General features: G+C 37.8%; 1 protein-coding gene across 3 annotated transcripts in view; it reads right to left on the bottom strand.

Annotated features, from left to right (window-relative positions):
- The window catches only part of RELN (reelin), a 501731-nt gene that overhangs the window by 418410 nt on the left and 65660 nt on the right, over positions 1-17661 (bottom strand). For all 3 annotated transcript variants that reach the window (XM_059170891.1, XM_059170889.1, XM_059170890.1), the window contains exon 2: positions 16104-16214. In XM_059170891.1, the coding sequence (XP_059026874.1) occupies positions 16104-16214 (111 nt within the window). The remainder of the gene's footprint in view (positions 1-16103; positions 16215-17661) is intronic.

The following is a 17661-nucleotide window of genomic DNA, read 5'->3' as shown; positions in this document are numbered from 1 at the left end:
TGCATTCATAAAGAAATAATTGAATTTTTAGTTTCTGTGCAGTAATTAAGACTCCCCCAACAAATGGAATTTTAAAACACTTAAATTATCAGGCAGTGTGTATTTAATTCTCAGCACTACCCACTTACTCATTAGTCTAAATGAAAAGATCAAAAATAGGTTTAAAAGCAAGCTATTCTTTAACAAAAATGTTAACTTTTAAAAAACAGTTTAATGGATGTGTTTTCAAATACTTGTGAAGAAGAGCGTAATTGTAACTCCCACATTAACAAAAAACAAAGAAAACTGGCAGTCAAGCTTTTGATTTCTTCTTTGTGAATCTCCAGCTTCCCATTTCACACACTCAAATCACAACTCTCGTAAGCAGAAAAACCAAGAGGAGGCTGAGGTCCAATTTCATGAGGACATTTCAAGGTTGAGAAAGCCCATGCAATTATTGGGATCAAGAGAAAAACAAATTAATGAGGCCTCAAATCTTATGTGTTAACAGCAGAGTAGAAACCAGCAGTCAGTGTTTTTAATATTTAGCACCAAAGAGACACTAATTCTTTACTGTAATGACTGCCCACCTTGAGCACCGTAAGGCTAGGTCAGGGTCACAGTCTTCCCTCCACCCATGCTCTGTTTGGGCTCAACGATGTGATCTTCACATGATGCGTGTATTTATTTATTTATTTATTTTACAAGAACTTCATCTGTAAACTTTCTTGACCAACACTGACTTGGCATCAACTCATCAGTTAATTAACTGTTAACAGATTCTTCTAGATATGACTGCTACACAGATATTTTATCTTCCTGTTAATTAGTAATTATGCACTGGCAAGAAAAACAGTGTTTCTTTCCAATTATCCCAGAACGCAGTGATTATTTAAACTTGGCTAATTAGCATTTGAGGGCTGTACATCTTCTGGGCAAATTGTGTTTGATAATCCCTATTAAAATATACATGGTGGTTGTTGACTTGTAACAAGAAAAAAAAAGTGGCAGTTCAAAGGGTATTAGATACAGCACGAGGCAAATGGGGGCCCATTAAAATTTCCCCAACTGCTCTAATGAGAATGCCGAGGGTCATTTCTGCCTAGTTTACCATCTGTTTGGTTTCTGGCATGCGTCTCTGGTGTGAAGGGAGTGTCCTAAAGCCCATTTGGCTTATCACAGCCTAATCCGTAAGTCTGAAGCAATTTTGGTCACTTATAAAGTGGCACATTAACATCAGAAGCTTACACATGTGGGATGAAAAACTTTTAAGGGCAAAAATGATGTCACATTAAGGAAAAAGCTAACTTTTAAAAAAATAAGCAGGCAATGGTTAATGAGAAACTTTTAGAAATACTGTATATGAACTCTAATATCTGCTCTATACTCACCCAAAGATGATGAAGATTTAAAAGAGCTACTTTTAAAAAGTCAAGAAAAACAGCTACTTTTTAGGCTCCATCACTTGGCGCACATTAAAAAATTAGACTTGTATTAGGACAGGCAATGGCTTCCTTAGCCAGGACACAGACAGCAATAGCCATAAAAGAAAAAAATTGATGATTTAGGGTTCATCAAAATTAAAACTTTTACACATCATAAGATACTGCTGAGGAGAAGAGCAGGTAAGTTACAGGTGGGACAATATATTCACATCTAATAATGGACTAGTAGCCAGTCTATATTAAAATGCCTGTAATTCAATAATAAGACAATTCAACTTTTTTAAGTGGTTATAAGATTTGAACAGATACTTGAAAAAAGTGGCAAAGAGGCACAAGGAAAAAGTGCTCAGCATCAGGTGGGTCAGTTGAGTGTCAAGCTCTTGGTTTTGGCTCAGGTCATGATCTCATGGGTCAAGGGATCAAGCCTTGCTTGGGACTCCATGCTCTGTGGGGAGTCTGCTAGAAGATTCTCTCCCTCTGTCCTTCCCCCAACTTGCCCCCGCCTTTCAATAAATAAATAAATAAATCTTTTTAAAGAAGTTCTCAACTTCCTTAGTCAGTTGGGGAATGCAAATTAAAACCACAGTGAGATACCACATCCCCACCAAAATGGCTAAAATTAAAGACACTTGGCAACATCAAGTGTAGATGAAGATGCAGAACAATGAGGAGTCTTTCATAATCTTCTAATGTTCTGCAATTTTTATACTCAGAGTATAAGAAGTATAACCATTTTGGGAAAAGATCTGGCAGCTTCTTATAAAACCAGACCCAGCAATATCACTGCTAAGTATCTACCCAATAAAAATGAAAACAGGAGGGCCTAGGTGGCTCAGTCAGGTAAGTGTCAGACTTTTGATCACAGCTCAGGTCTTGATCTCAGGGTTGGGAGTTCAAGCCCCGCAAAGCAAAACAAAAACATAAATTCATAAAAGGACTTAGATGACTATGTACATAGAGCAGCTATATGCACAACAACCCAAACCAAGAAACAACCTGGTGTCCAAAGCAATACCACCAAGCAATAAAAAGGAACAAAGTACTGATACACACAACATGGAAAAACCTGAAAAATATGATGCTGAGTGAAAGAAATTTATACAAAAGGGTACATATTCTATACGACATTTATACAAAGTTCCAGATCAGGCAAAACTAGTCTGTGGTGGAATAAAATCAAAAGTAGTTGCTTTTGGAAAGTGGAAGTGAGAGCCGATGGAGAAGAAGCACGAGGGAACTTTCTGGGGTCAAGGTCATGTTCTATATTTTAATTAGGGTTTGAGTAATACAGGCTTATACATTTATCAAGTCTAGCCCTATATATCCCTAAGAATTGTGCATTTCACTGCATACAAACTTTACCTAGCCAGTGGGTGCTCACTATAAAATTCTTTCAACTTTGATGTAGGCTTGAAATTCTTCAAAATAAAATGTTTTTAAAAAAATAGATTGAGGGGTGCCTGGGTGGCTCAGTGGGTTAAAGCCTCACCTCAGGTCAGATCCCAGGATCCTGGGATCGAGCCCCACATTGGGCTCTCTGCTCAGTGGAGAGCCTGCTTCCTCCTCTCTCTCTCTGCCTGCCTCTCTGCCTGCTTGTGATCTCTGTATGTCAAATAACTAAATAAAATCTTTTAAAAAAATAGATTGAGATACTTCAGTCAAATTCCTGTTACATCTCATTTAAAAAGAACATCAGTTCATTAGATGAGTACCTATACATAATATAAAATCATGTAAATATAACTGGGATAGCATTTCTTTGGCCAACTCATTTGGTCCTATCAGTCTTGCATGTGGGGGAGCAGGTACCATTGCCTTCGTGTTTGATTTTTATGCTTGCATACATGTTCTTCTCCGGAGTGTTCTGACATGTGCATTCGTTGAGGGTGTGCCCCAAAGTCTGTTTATTTCATTTGAACCTCTTATTATCCTAATATAATTTCATTAATCACTATATAAACTGATTTGACATGAGCATTTCTAAGAGATTTGTTGTTTAAATATACACTAACTTAAATGCTCTGGACAGACTTAATAAAAAGAACCTAAAATGGAAGGCTTAGTTGGTTAAGCATCTGCCTTTAGCTCAGGTCATGATCCCAGGATCCTGGGATAGAACCTGTGTCAGGCTCCCTGCTCAGTGGGGAGTCTGCTTCTCCCTCTCCTTCTGACCTCCTCACCCTGCCCCCCCCCCCGCTCATGCTGTCTCTCGCTCTCAAATAAATAAATACAATTAAAATAAATACAGTTTTTAAAAAAGAACCAAGAGGTGTTGTTTTCAAACTATGGTTGAGAAGGTACCTGAAAAAGATTGCAAACAAAATAAAACAAAACAAAACCAAAAAAAAAAAAACAAAAAAAAACAAAAACCAAAAACCAAAAAACCATGAAATATCTAGAATCCTGCACTCAGAATTCTTCACAGGTCTGTTTATACTCTTGCTCCATTTTAAAGAAACTAAAACTGGAAATATGGTTTATGTGGACCCATATTTAAAGAACAGCCCTTTGCTAATATCTGAAAACTTGCAAATTTATTGTCCAACCATCCTATTTAATATCAAAACCTACACGAGTACCCCTAGTACCCTCTCCCTAGCCTGGACCCTACCCATAGCATGGAATGCCTTTTATTTTTATTCTTTGGAATGCCTTTTAAAACACTATATTGTTTAATCATTCCTAGAACATGAACAATAAACATGTCTAATCAATTCCTTTCAACTGACTCAATACCAGTAGTGACCATGTCAAATAAGAAGGATTCTATAGTTTCCTCAGTAGGTGAGTGTGGGTGTGTATTTGGGGCAAACTGATTCTGCAAACTGTGTGTGAGTGTATGTATGTGTCTGTGTATGTCTATAGTTATTCAATTGTACCATAACTAGTTTCTCATGCCATTATTACTCAAAATTTCACTTTAATAGGAGTATTTTAAAACCTTCTTTATGTGAGCATAATCGACACAATATTGCACTAGTTTCAGGGGACAGCAGAGTGATTCATCTTCTCTATGGGTTATGCCATGATTCACCACAGTGTAGCTACCGTTTGTCACCATACACGCCATTATAGTATTATTAACTATACTCCCCACGCTATGCCTTTTATCCCTGTGATTTACTCATTCCCTAAATGGAAGACTGCATCTCCCAACTCCCCTTCACCCATTTTGCCCATTCCTCCAAGACCCTTCCTTCTGGCAAGTCTAGTCTTTGTACTTACAGGTCTGATTCTGCTTTTTGCTTAATCATCTTTTTTGTTTTTTAGATTCCACGTGTCTTTCTCAATCTGACTTATTTCATTTAGTGTGACATCATCTATGTCCTCTAGGTCCACCCATGTTGTCACAGATGGCAGAATCTCACCCTTTCTTCTGGTTGCATAATAGTTGTGTGTGTGTGTGTGTGTGTGTGTGTGTGTGTGTGTTGCATCTCTTTATTTATCTATTCATGGATACTCGGGTTGCTTCTATAGCCTGACTATTGCAAATATTGCAATGTCAACTTATTATTATTTCTTATTACTCTAGCTTATTTCATCATTACCTTTTATTGACATTTAGATTAGATTCGAGTTCTTCCTAACATAAATAGTGCCCTGGTAAACAATCACATGCATCAACCTTTGTCCGACATTTCTGGGTTTGTTAAAATTTCTAATAGATTCCCAAAGGTAAAAGAACTGTGTCAAAATATGTGAAAATTTTAACTACTTTCTTTACATATTGCCAAATTATTTGCTAGATAACTAATATATACCATATCAATAAATAACCAATTATCTAGCACTGATATCAGAATTAGGTACACATGGTTTTAAGCATTATTGCCAGTTTTAAAAAATGATTCATTAATTGAAAAAAATTTAAAACCTCATACTTGTTGGGGTGCCTGGGGGCTCAGCCGGTTGAGTGTCCGACATTGGTTTTGGCTCAGGTCATAATCTCAGGACCTGGAGGTGCAACCTGGTGAGATGCTCTCTCCCTCTACCCCTCCCATTCATACTCTCTCTCTCTCAAATAAATAAATAAATCTTTTCAAAAAATCCTCATAATCATTTTAATCATGCATTTTTATTAGCAGTGTGTTAAATATTTTCCTCACAGTTATTAGATATTTGTTTTTCTTCTTTTGTAAATGGTTTGAGTTTTTACTAGTTTTCTGTTAGGGTATTAGGGTCTTGGTTGTTTTCTTTTGTTTGAATAAAAGCTAACAGCCCCTTCACACCTAGGGCAAAATGTCTGTTTCGTCTTTTTAATTTTTTAAATTAACATTTTTTTATTACATAAAGAGTACTTTGCTGTCAGAAGATTAGAAAACAGGGAAGAAACATTCAGATGGGGGAAGATTAAACCAGCCTTACAGTCCAGGGATTCAAAAAAAATCAATGTAGTCAGGACGGACTCTTCTTCACATCACTTCACTATTAATCTAAAAAAAAAAAAAATCAAAGCAGAGAGCGAGTGTTGTTAAGGATGTAGGTAAATTGGGAAATCCCATATTGCTGCTGGGACGATAAATGGCTCAGGTGCTACAGAAAACAGTCTGGCAGTGACTCAAAAAATCAAACAGAATTACCACACGACCCAGTAATTCCACTCCTAAATAGAAACCCAAGAGAATTTAAACCATACGTTCCTACAAGAAACTTGTACACAAATGTTCCTAACGAGTGTTAGTTGTTGAATATTTGGAAACAATCCAAATATTCATCAACAAGGAATGGACAAATAAAATAGGGACTGTCCAAACAATGGGCATTTATTCAGACATAAATAAGAATGAAGTACTGCAGGGGCGCCTGGGTGGCTCAGTTGGTTAAGCATCTGCCTTTGGCTCAGGTCAGGAACCCAGGGTCCTTGGATCGAGTCCCACATCAGGCTCCCTGCTCAGTGGGGTTCTGCTTCTCCCTCTGCCTGCCTATGCTCTCTTTCTCTTTCTCTCTCTGTTAAATAAATAAAATCTTTAAAAAAAAAAAAAAAAAGAATGAAGTACTACATTCTTCAATATGCTTCGATATGGATGAACCTTGAAAATATGTCAAGTAAAGAAAGACAGTCATCAAGGCCTCATACTATATGATTTCATTTACATAAAGTGTCCAGACTAGGTAAATACATAGAGACAGAAAGTAGATTAGTGGCTGCCAGGGGCTGGGAGGAGAGGGATGCAGAACTGACCGCACTTACTAGGTACAGGGTTCTTTCTCAGGGGATGGAAATGTTTTCAGATTGGTTAGTGGTGATGGTTGCAGAACACTAAACATACCAAGAACCACTGGGCTTGGGCACCTGGGTGGCTCAGATGGTTAAGCGTCTGCCTTCGACTCAGGTCGTGATCCCAGTATCCTGGGATTGAGCCCCACATCTGGCTCCTGACTCCTGGTTCAGTGGGAGTCTGCTTCTCCCACTCCCTCTACTCCCCCTCCCCCTGCTCATGCTCTCTCTCTGTATCTGTCTCAGATAAGTAGATCCTTTTAAAAATTGTTTAAAAAAAAAAAAAAAAAGAACCACTGGGCTGTCCACTTAAAGATTCTAAGAAGTACTATTTAATTTTGCTTAACCAGCATACTCCAAGGTGGTTTTTGTTTTTTGTTTTTTTTTTTTTGCAATACACTTCTGCTACAGATTTTGTTAGTAACGCATCATAGGACACTAATGACTACAAGAGGCAGTGTAGGGAAAGGTACTTTTAGCTCAGTATTTTAAAATTCATTCTAAGATGGGTCTAATATCATCTCTGTTTAAATGGGAATAAGAAATGAGAGAAAAGGGAAGGGAAAGATATACTTGGTCAACCTCATAATGACTCCAGAGCGGCTCATTTGTCCCATTCTCTAGAAACAGAAACCCAAACCCCAATGGAGTTCTTCCTTTATTAGCAACAGATTTCTCTCAATCTTTGTTATTAACATTAAAAATGGTACTGGATCACATAGACTAAAAGTCTGGTTACAAAGCATCTTCTCATAATGCAAATAACTAATTACTTCAAAAAAGAAAGCCATCAAGGATAAACAAAACATCGTCCCAGAGCATGACCTCTGATAGCTCCATTTATTTCACTTTTAACTTGCTGTTTACTGGAGTTCATGTGGAGAGGCACTGTTCTGAAGAAGAACCAGAAATAACATAATTAACTGGATAATAGCAACAATGTGGTTCCAACGTCTGAAAACATGTGGAAGGAAAAGCAGGAGGGAAGCGCAGTCTGAACTTTTACCAAAATACTAACAATTTTGCTATTCTGTTTTCCAAAATGGCAACTCCCACACAAGCAAGTATCTTTCCATTCAGACATTACACAGTCCCCAAAACAGTAATTTAGTTGTGTGCCTGCCTCAGAGAGCAGCCTACACATCTATTAAGCGACATGCAGAGCTCAGCATCGGAGGGCGGAACACAAACTACACAATGGAAGACAGGAGTGGAAACAACAACCAACACTTGGTGAAGGGTCTCTATGGACTCCTACCGCTGTTTTCAAATTCATACGCTGCACCCAGAACTATCTTCCAGGTGACACCAGGGATTTCCTTTCACTACTTTTTCTAAAGAAATACTTCCGAGATTGTTATCAGAATTATTTCTAGGAAGTCATAACATGATACAATTATTTTAAGTTGCTGTGAGATTTAACTGCCAAGAAAGAAGTAGCCAACTTTAACCAAGAGTATTTATAAATCAGTTTCTATGAACATGGAACATAAACTCATTTATCATTATCTAGTTACCCCGAAGGAGGACTGGAAAACGTCAAGAGTAAGCCTCATTACAAACAACATGACGGCCAGATCAGAGTCAGAATTCAAAGTTTATTCCCCTAAACATAGACTTTGATCTTTCCTCCTGTTAAAACGGACAGTCTGGCATACTATGAAAAGCGTCACTCTTCTAGAAAAGAGTATCTCTTATCAGCAAAGAGCCATGATTCTTAAGTGCTTTTTTTTTTTTAAAGTATTATTTAAGAAAGAGAGTAAAATATTGCTGACTCTGTCTTTATCCAGGAAGGGATAAGACCTCATTTACAGAAACTTATTTTCCAGAACCACTTTTGAAAACTTTGACAGGAGAAAGTACCCCTGCATCAAAACCCATTGCTCTGTCCTTGTTTGTTCAGTGCTGTTTTGGGGGGCAAATACCTTCTTTAATAAGGTTACATTTGCCAGACAGAGGAGTCTCTTCATAATCTGTTCACCCTACAGACAAAACTGTAACAAAATAATCTCAAAAAAAAAAAATCACAACTTAAATAGCACAGTGGCAACTTCCATTAGAATCCACTCTAAAAATGTGACTTTCCTGACATTCATATTTATGAACAACCCGTTCCCTGTGATTCTGAGCACCTGAATTTGAGCAGGGATAAGGAGGAGAAAGGAATCAAAAGAACTCCCCTGCCTTAGGGAGACATTTTTAAAGTACCTACAAGGGTTTCAGGGCACATGAAGCCTCATCAGGGCTAAATTCCAGAATCTAGAATCTATGGAGTGTCGAGAGATAACTGACAAGGTGAAGTATGAAGGAGCAATGAAATGGAGAAATCTTTCAAGGAGTGTGGTTTTTTAGCCTAAAGGAACGAAGATAAGTTGCTTACTGACTTTTTAACAAACTTTACCTTTTTCAATTACTTATATGAGAAAAATGTTGAGTTGACACAGGGGGTTACATGTACATACCAAGAAACCTTCCTTAATCATCTCACTTGATGTAATCTTAGAATATGTTCTTGAGAAATCATAGAGTCATCATTTTTGAAAGAGCTAAGAGATCTTTCTTAGGAAAGAAAGAATTTGAGAAAATAAGAACTTCTTAAGAAAATAAGAACTTCACTATCATGTATCATTAAGACATTGATCTGTCCTATTAGGAGGTTGGAGTGGACAATCTCACGAACTTCTTTCTATCTCGATTCTTTTTTTTTTTTTTAAGCATTTTATTATTTTTTTTAAAGATTTTATTTATTTATTTGAGAGAGAGACAGTGAGAGAGAACATGAGTGAGGAGAAGGTCAGAGGGAGAAGCAGACTCCCCAAAGAGCTGGGAGCCCGATGCGGGACTCGATCCCGGGACTCCAGGATCATGACCTGAGCCGAAGGCAGTCGTCCAACCAACTGAGCCACCCAGGCGCCCCCTTTCTGAGTTTTTAAATAATGCCTATGTCTAGGTGGCTCAGTTGGTTAAGTGTCCAATTCTTGGCTTCAGCTCAGGTCATGATCTCAGCGTCATGAGATTGAGCCCTATGCCAGGTTCCATGCTCAGTGGGGAGTCTGCTTGAGAATCTGTCTCTCCCTCTGCCCCTCCCACTGCTCTTGCTACCTCTTTAAAATAAAATAAATAAAATCTTTAAAAATAAATAAATAATACCTATTTTAAGCACATATACTAGGCACTTGAATCAATAATTCATTTAATCCACCCAACAATTTTGCAAGTGAGGCACCTCTCATTTTACAAAGGCAGACATGGAGGCTTAGGGAAAGAAAGAATGTGACCCAAGTTAGGAAAAAGCAGCGGCAGGGGGGCTTGGGACCTGAGCTGCCTAGCTCTGGAAATCATGTGATGAACTCCTGACCTGAGCTGCCTTTCCCCACCAACTCCTCCACTTGGCTCAAATTTCATGCCCCTCAACATTTGCTTCAGCAATCTGTTGACTAATTCAACAGCTTTATATTCATCATGTCCACTATTCTAGTAAATGATTCTTTTTAGTTATTTAGGAATTGGAAATAATCCCTGAATTCCTTAGTCATATGTCAAATACAAACTACATTATACTATTTCGTAATGAAGGTAATGCTGGCATATGCAAATGGAATTGAGACTTAATGACTTAAGACCAAACTGAGGTTAATACCCAGTAAATAGGAAAAATTAATGGCAATTTCAACTCTTCAGCTATGCTCTTAGTATCATTGACTACAGCAATTTGTTTAATTAACCTGAAGTCTTCTTGTTAATTATAGATCATTTACCATATCCAATAAGAGGTCATGCCTTCAAAATCCCTGAATATGTTCAAAATTCCTCAAGCATGTTACAATGCATTTCTTTGTAAGGAGACAGATAAAATAAATTTAACAAGCTCATTCTGAATAATTTAGCCTAATTTAGGCTGGTGAATAAAGAGCATTACTACCCAGGACCCCATTTAATGAAGTTGTTAATGGCTGCCCCTTCTTTATATTTTTTAAAGCCTAAATATATGTATGTATAACATATGTGTGTGTCTCAAAGGCACAAGGATAGGCACCTAAGACTGAACTGTATTTAACGCCCAGGGATATAGGGTCCTAGTGACAATCAGTAAAGTTGTAAAAGGTTCTACTTAGTTTCAATGTGAAGGATAACTAAAACTTAGCTTAAACAAAGCCTGTATTTTTATTTTTAATGACAATAAAACAAAGGAGTGACAAAAATTTGCACCATGGCAGTGAAACATTAACATACAATCAAAATCTACTAGTAAAGTACACATTTTTATTAACTAGCGATCAACATAAGATTTACTAAAATTTTAAATCTTGAAACACTAAAATAATTTGTTTTATAAATATATCCTCTCTCATCTAAAGTCAGAGTGTCAGATTTCAGTGGGAAAAAAATCAGATCTTTCAGTTAAAAAATTCTACTACCCTGTTTCAAAAATAATATTGAAAATATTAAATTTTTAGGGGCGCCTGGGTGGCTCAGTGCGTTAAGCCGCTGCCTTCGGCTCAGGTCATGATCTCAGGGTCCTGGGATCGAGTCCCGCATCGGGCTCAGCGAGGAGCCTGCTTCCTCCTCTCTCTCTCTCTGCCTGCCTCTCTGGCTACTTGTAATCTCTCTCTGTCAAAAAAAATAAATAAAATCTTAAAAAAAAAAAAAGAAAAGAAAATATTAAAATTTTATGATTGGTGACTCCGTTGGCTAAGCAACTGCCTTTGGCTCAGGTCATGATCCTGGAGTCCCAGGATCAAGTTCCAAATCAGGCTCCCTGCTCAGCAGGGAATCTGCTTCTCCTGCTGACTTCTCTCTTCTCATGCTCTCGCTCTCTCTCATTCTCTTTCTCTCAAATAAATAAATAAAATCTTTTTAAAAATGACATGATTGGGGCGTCTGGGTGACTCAGTGGGTTAAGCCTCTGCCTTCGGCTCAGGTCATGGTCTCAGGGATAGAGCTCCACATCGAGTTCTCTGCTCGGCAGGGAGCCTGCTTCCCCCTCTCTCTGCCTTTCTCTCTGCCTACTTGTGATCTCTCTCTCTCTGTCAAATAAATAAATAAAATCTTTAAATAAATAAATAAATAAATGACATGATTAACTTAATGCTTAAGAGAAAAAATTAAAAAGAAAAGAAATATTGGTCGCTTCACCATATTTTCTCCCCAAAGTTAGATTTCATCAAATCTTGCCATTTTAAGAATTTCATAATTTAACAAATGACTGGATCCAGAATGCCTCATTACTATAGAAAAAGGAAAGGAAACACATAGAAAATTATAAAAGTTTACACGAAAAACTGTTAAAATGGCTCACATATTAGCTGAGCACAATGATCTAGCAATGGCAAAGCACAACATTAAATTTATGGAAGGTCTAACAATTGGAAGTGTGGCTGCCACTCATCAGACCTGCAAACCCAGTTCTCCGGTTTTAGAGCCAGAATACCAAAAACTAAGTAAAATGCTTTTAGAGCCAGAATACTAAATATTGAGTAAAATGCATTTCAGCCTCTGGAAAAGGAATAATTTTGTATGAAAGGATATTCAAATAGCCCTTCTTTGAGCGACCACAAAGAACCTTGAAGATTTACATGATTGAGCTGGAATTCAATGCCAAAGACAAGAGGAAGCATTTTTTTTTCCTTCTGGGATGCACAAAGAGATATCCATAATTAAACATCACTCTTCCCTAGGGCAGCATGTTTTCTTATATTGACAAGCAAAATGAGGTATTTCAAATCACGCATTGTTGGCATACAGTCATTTTTTGCATAGCTATTGTTTTAATGTATTTCTGGCTATTAGGCATTTGTCTATTTTTGGTCAGTGAGGCATGTATTTTAAAGAATTCTGGTTTTGCATAAAAGGCTGTAGTTATGTTAGTGGAATTACTTTTATACAACAGTATCTTAAGAATAATTATAGCCTTATTTTGGCTGGTCACACAGCCAAATACATTTTATATTTAAAGGAGAGCAGCTATAACTTTCATGTAATTAGTACAATTAAAATTATCTATAAAGGAAAAAACTTTCAGAAGTACTTTTTAGACTCAACTTTATGTTTTACTTTGTCTTATTTAACACAGCTAGTTAAATATATCCCACCCTAATCCTATGCTGTTGGGAAAATGCCAAACAAACCAAATTTGCTTAACATTCTATCAATTAAGTCAGAGCCTAATGACAGATTACATATTCAATAACTCTGTTGTTCTAGATCAAAGAATGCCACATTTTTTTCAACCTGACCCTACTGTAACTACTAAACTACCAAAAAGCAACAATTTTTTTTTTTTTTTACAATTTACCTCCTGTAGGAATTTCCTCTCCTTTCTTACCAGCACCCTACTCAGATCTTCATTTTCTTAAATTGTAAAGAGCATGTTAAACTTCAAATACCAAAAAATTCAAGTGCTTTTGTTTTCTAAAGTGACCATTTATCTAAAACAGACATTTTATGTCTTGCTCTCTAGTCAAAAACAGCACTTCCAAAGATTAACTCTGTTTAATAATATTGAGGTGTGTACTTTAAATTTTTTTAAAGGAATTTACCACTATCATATAAGTCCACATAAAATTACGCAGCTATTACTGGAATTTACAAAAGATCTCACTTATCTATCCATCCATATAAAAATCATGTCCTATAAAAATGCCGGTTGACTGGTAGGAGACCCGAGCTGTGATTGTGGAAGTCAAATGACCATGAACGGACTTCATGTTTTGAAACCTCTTCGGACCACCAGCCTCATGATCCAGGGTTCACGGTGATGAGGAGACCAAGTGTAACTTAAGGTAATCAAAAAACATTCTAATTCAAATGCAAATGCCTTTGTACAGCTTTCAAAGTCATGCAAGAAAATATCTGGAAGCCCAGGTGTTTCACATAACTCCTGACAACTGGGGGACCTGGGTGTCTCAGTCAGTTGAGGCCCCCAGTTGGGCTCTGCATTCAGCATGGAGCCTGCTTGAGATTCTGTCTCTCTTCCTCTCCCTTTGCCCCCCAACCCCAAAATAAATTAATTACTTAAAAAAAAAATAACTTCTAACAATTGGATTTCAAGTTTTCCATTTGGCTTACTAGCTAAAATCAGAAGCAATAAGACACATGCATTTTATGTGTCCTTTCAAAATGTGTTTACAACAACATACTGATGAATGATATTTCATGATTTTTCTCATTGAAAGCCTCCATTGTAGCCTGTGATAGTTATTTCATCCAGCCAAGTCCTCTCAAATCACGTGGAGCTACAAACCCCAGATTAATGGCTCCTAAGATCTGTTTTTTGCCCCTCCAAGAAGCTATAGACAAGTCCTGGGCTGGGAAAAGCAGCTGCTTCCATTATAAGGATAATTTTGGAATACCTCGGTTTACTGAGTATTTCCTATGTGCTAAGGGCTTCCTGTAAATTACCTCCTTTAATTCTCACAAATCTTATGAAGCAGGTGCTTTACCAACCCCTTTCACAGATGAGGAAGTCAAGCTCACATCTCAGCTCAATGCTACTTCCTCAGGAAAGCCTCTCCTAACTCTATCCAATTTCACTGCAGACCAGATCTAGTTCCTCTGGCATAGCCTCTTTCAGCCCTCAGGACTTCAGCAAGCTGGCCTGTGGCATGATAACAAGATTTGCTATTATGTATGTATATGGTCAGTTAAATAATGTCTATCTCCTCTCATTTAATGAATGTAGACGAGTGGTTCTCAAACTTTGGTGTGCACCAAAATCAACTGGACTGCTTCTCTGAAAGTGGTCACTGGGTCTCACCCCCAGCACATGTGGCTCACCAAGTCTAAAGACAGGCTTGAAACCTGTCATCATGGGCTCTAGGTGCTGCTGCTGCCGCCAGACCTGGACTGGCCCAGTACAGCACTTCTTAGCCTTGCGTGAACACTGGAACATTCCAATCTAACAACCGAAATGGCATTAAAAACAACCAATGCCCATGCCCCACTTCCAGAGGTTTTGATTTAACTGGGCTAAGGGAGCACCCAGAATGTCTTATTCCAAATACCATATTCTTTTACTAAAAAAATTGCTTATCTAAAAGTCAAATTGAACCAAATGGCCTATAAATTTTTATTTGTTAATCTGGCAACCCTTCTTCTGAGGCCTGTTGTAACATAACAGGTAGTACACCATGTACGTGATGCACGTAGATAGGACTGTAAGCTGACCTTTCACCTCTACAGAGCACAAAAAGGACGGGGCTAAATAAGCAGAATTTTTAGATCAAATTTTTTTTCCTGAGGATTAGAACCTAAAGTAGTTCTCAACACATTGTATCTGAGATCTTTTAAAAACAGGGCAAATTCTCAATGTCACATAATTTAACGTGATGACGAAATGACTTCCAGGTTCTGTGAAGCCCCGAGGCTATGAACCTCATCTTGGGCCAGTAGGTGATGAGGGGGTGACAATGGGGCATCGACAGCATTCGTCAGTGAGTCACCTGGCCACAGCTACTGCTAGGATTTGGCACAGAGTCAGCACCCTTTCATTTATCAAAAGTAGGTAAAAATTATCTATTTAATAAATACCCAGAAAAGATAAAACTCGGAACACATGGCTGCCTCTGATAATGCAATTCTATCTTTTTCATATCAATGGAGGGAGCCTTGTGGTTTCCAATTTCAGAATAAGATCAGTGATTTCACATCTTACATAAACGGAGATATTAAATTTGCATTTTTGATGCTGAAAAGAGACTATTTAATTCCAGCTTGGCATGTTTATCGCATAATGGGTAAACCGGGGATTTCCAGACTGAAAATCCTCTGGGCACGTAATGATCATGTAGCCTTCTGCTTCCCCATATAAGTAACCTGCCAGGGCTACGATTCAAGGACGAGGACTCATGTAAGTGCTTTAAATACTAAAACACATTCTTTCATGAATACTCATAGAATTCAGTCACCAATCATTACTACCTTCCACTTTGTACAATGCTCAATTGCCAAACTTAATGTGACCCTTTTCACCTAACCCAGGATCATAAGAACGGTTTCTAAAAACAGCTCATTGGGGGTGCCTGGTAGAATATGCAACTCTTGATCTCAGGGTCAGTTTAAGCCCCATGTTGGAGGCAGAGTTTATTTAAAGTGATAATAATAATAAAACTTAAAAAATAGGTTATGGAATAATTGCATGCACGTCAGAGTGAATTCCAGTTCCAGTAACCTAAATGACAGAACACAAAAATCCACCTGATTCCCCAAGACCAAGCATAACAGCCAGCGTCAACAGATGGAGAGGAATAGAAAGACTGTCACACTTTGCTTATGTTTGGCTGTTTAGTCACATGACTTATTTCAAGTCACCTAACATCAAGCAAACAACACAAAAATCGCTTCAGATTAGTTACTCTGAAATCATCAATGTCTGATCCTTTTAAAACAGATGTTTCAAAAAATAAGATCTGGTGTTGTTTAACCATGGACAATTCTTGATGGTATATGTCAGGATAGCTTACCAAATCCAAAAGCATTAGAACCTCCAATGCTCTGTGAAGCCTGCACACTTGTGGACGTGTACAGTCCTGTCACCAGCAAGCCGTCAAAGAAGGTGCTTGTTGAAATTGTCACTGAAATGCAGGGAGGGAAAAAGAAAAGAAACCTCAATTAATACAATCCAAATACTGAGACACGTTGCTCAAGAGTTAAACATTGTCAAAACAATTTTTACTCATTATTTAAAAAACTATTTTTATACTGTTGCTAGTCAGTGTTTTCTTTCCATCAGGAACTATAAGCAGAGGAGCAAAAAAGAAGCTCCGATCTCCAATGTCTGTAATTGCTGGTCCTAAATTTAGTACATTAGATCGCTCTTTCTGCATTCATTTACACGTTCCCCAGCTATATGCAAAATCATCTGAAAATAATGTAGTATTGAATAGCTAGCTTCCCACCTCCACTACCACCCCTGAAGGCAGTCAAAGGCATTGCTGGAGTTTTGGCATTGCTATTAAACACTTTTTTTTTTTTTTTTAAGTATTTCATACTGTGGGAAACAATCTTACAGCGGCTGAGAGAAGAACAATAAGATACACTGTATTTCTTATTGTGCATCCACATTTCATAGATGAATCCCCCTGAAGTTTTTCAACAAAAGCAGACTAATTTGCATGAAGACAGATAGCCTTTTTCCTTCTGAGAACAAAAAAGGAAGACCACGGCATGCCTTAAGGTTCAGAACAAAGTCTGCAAGAGGACTCCAAATGGTTTCCTAACCAGAAAATCAGGATGTTCCTGGGAAAAAAGGGTCACACACAATGGATCTGGCTTCTAAAAATTTTATCTTGCTCACCACCCTAAAATAATGATTAAAATTTCTGCCTTGACATAATATTTTCTCCTGCATTGTTTGATAAGATTAAGATGATGCCATTTATAGGAAGCAGCCGGGAAAAGGTAATATTATTTTGGTAGTGCACAGTACAAGGCTATCATCGTGCTTGGTGGCAGTAGGAGAATGGCCAGATACACATTAAGTGTGATGAGCATGTTTAAATTAAACTCCAGGAAATCCAGAGACTGGAGCTGAAGGGTCTCAAGTGCCCATATTAGAAAGCAACTAACAAGACTCATAGATCAACAGAACATCCTGACATCACGCTACCCCCACAACGGCATTGGGTATTGGAACAAATCACCTTCACATCCTTTAATAATAGCTAATATTTTGACTGCTAGCACGTAAACCACTCAGCTGGGCACTGAGATAAGTAGTGAACATGTATTATCTCATTATCAAAACATTTCTATAAAAGGGGTACTATCATTATTCCTGGGGCAAAAATGAGGAATTTGTGGCACAGAGCAATTTAGAACCTTGTTCAGGACCATCTGATATCATCCAAACATGTTTGATGCTGATTACCCCTGTTTTCTCTCAGCCTGCACACCACTCCCTCCCCCACTCCCGATCCCACAGAAGCCAAATGATGTAGCCAAACCCTTGTTTAATACACTATTTCCCAGATTATTCACATGCATGAGGAGTACTTGAAGAAAAGGAGAATAAAAGCTACA

Source organism: Mustela lutreola, chromosome 4 (assembly GCF_030435805.1).
Source record: "Mustela lutreola isolate mMusLut2 chromosome 4, mMusLut2.pri, whole genome shotgun sequence".
NCBI lineage: Eukaryota > Metazoa > Chordata > Mammalia > Carnivora > Mustelidae > Mustela > Mustela lutreola.
Note: the sequence above shows the minus strand (reverse complement) of the source record. Positions and strands in the feature narration are given on the sequence as shown.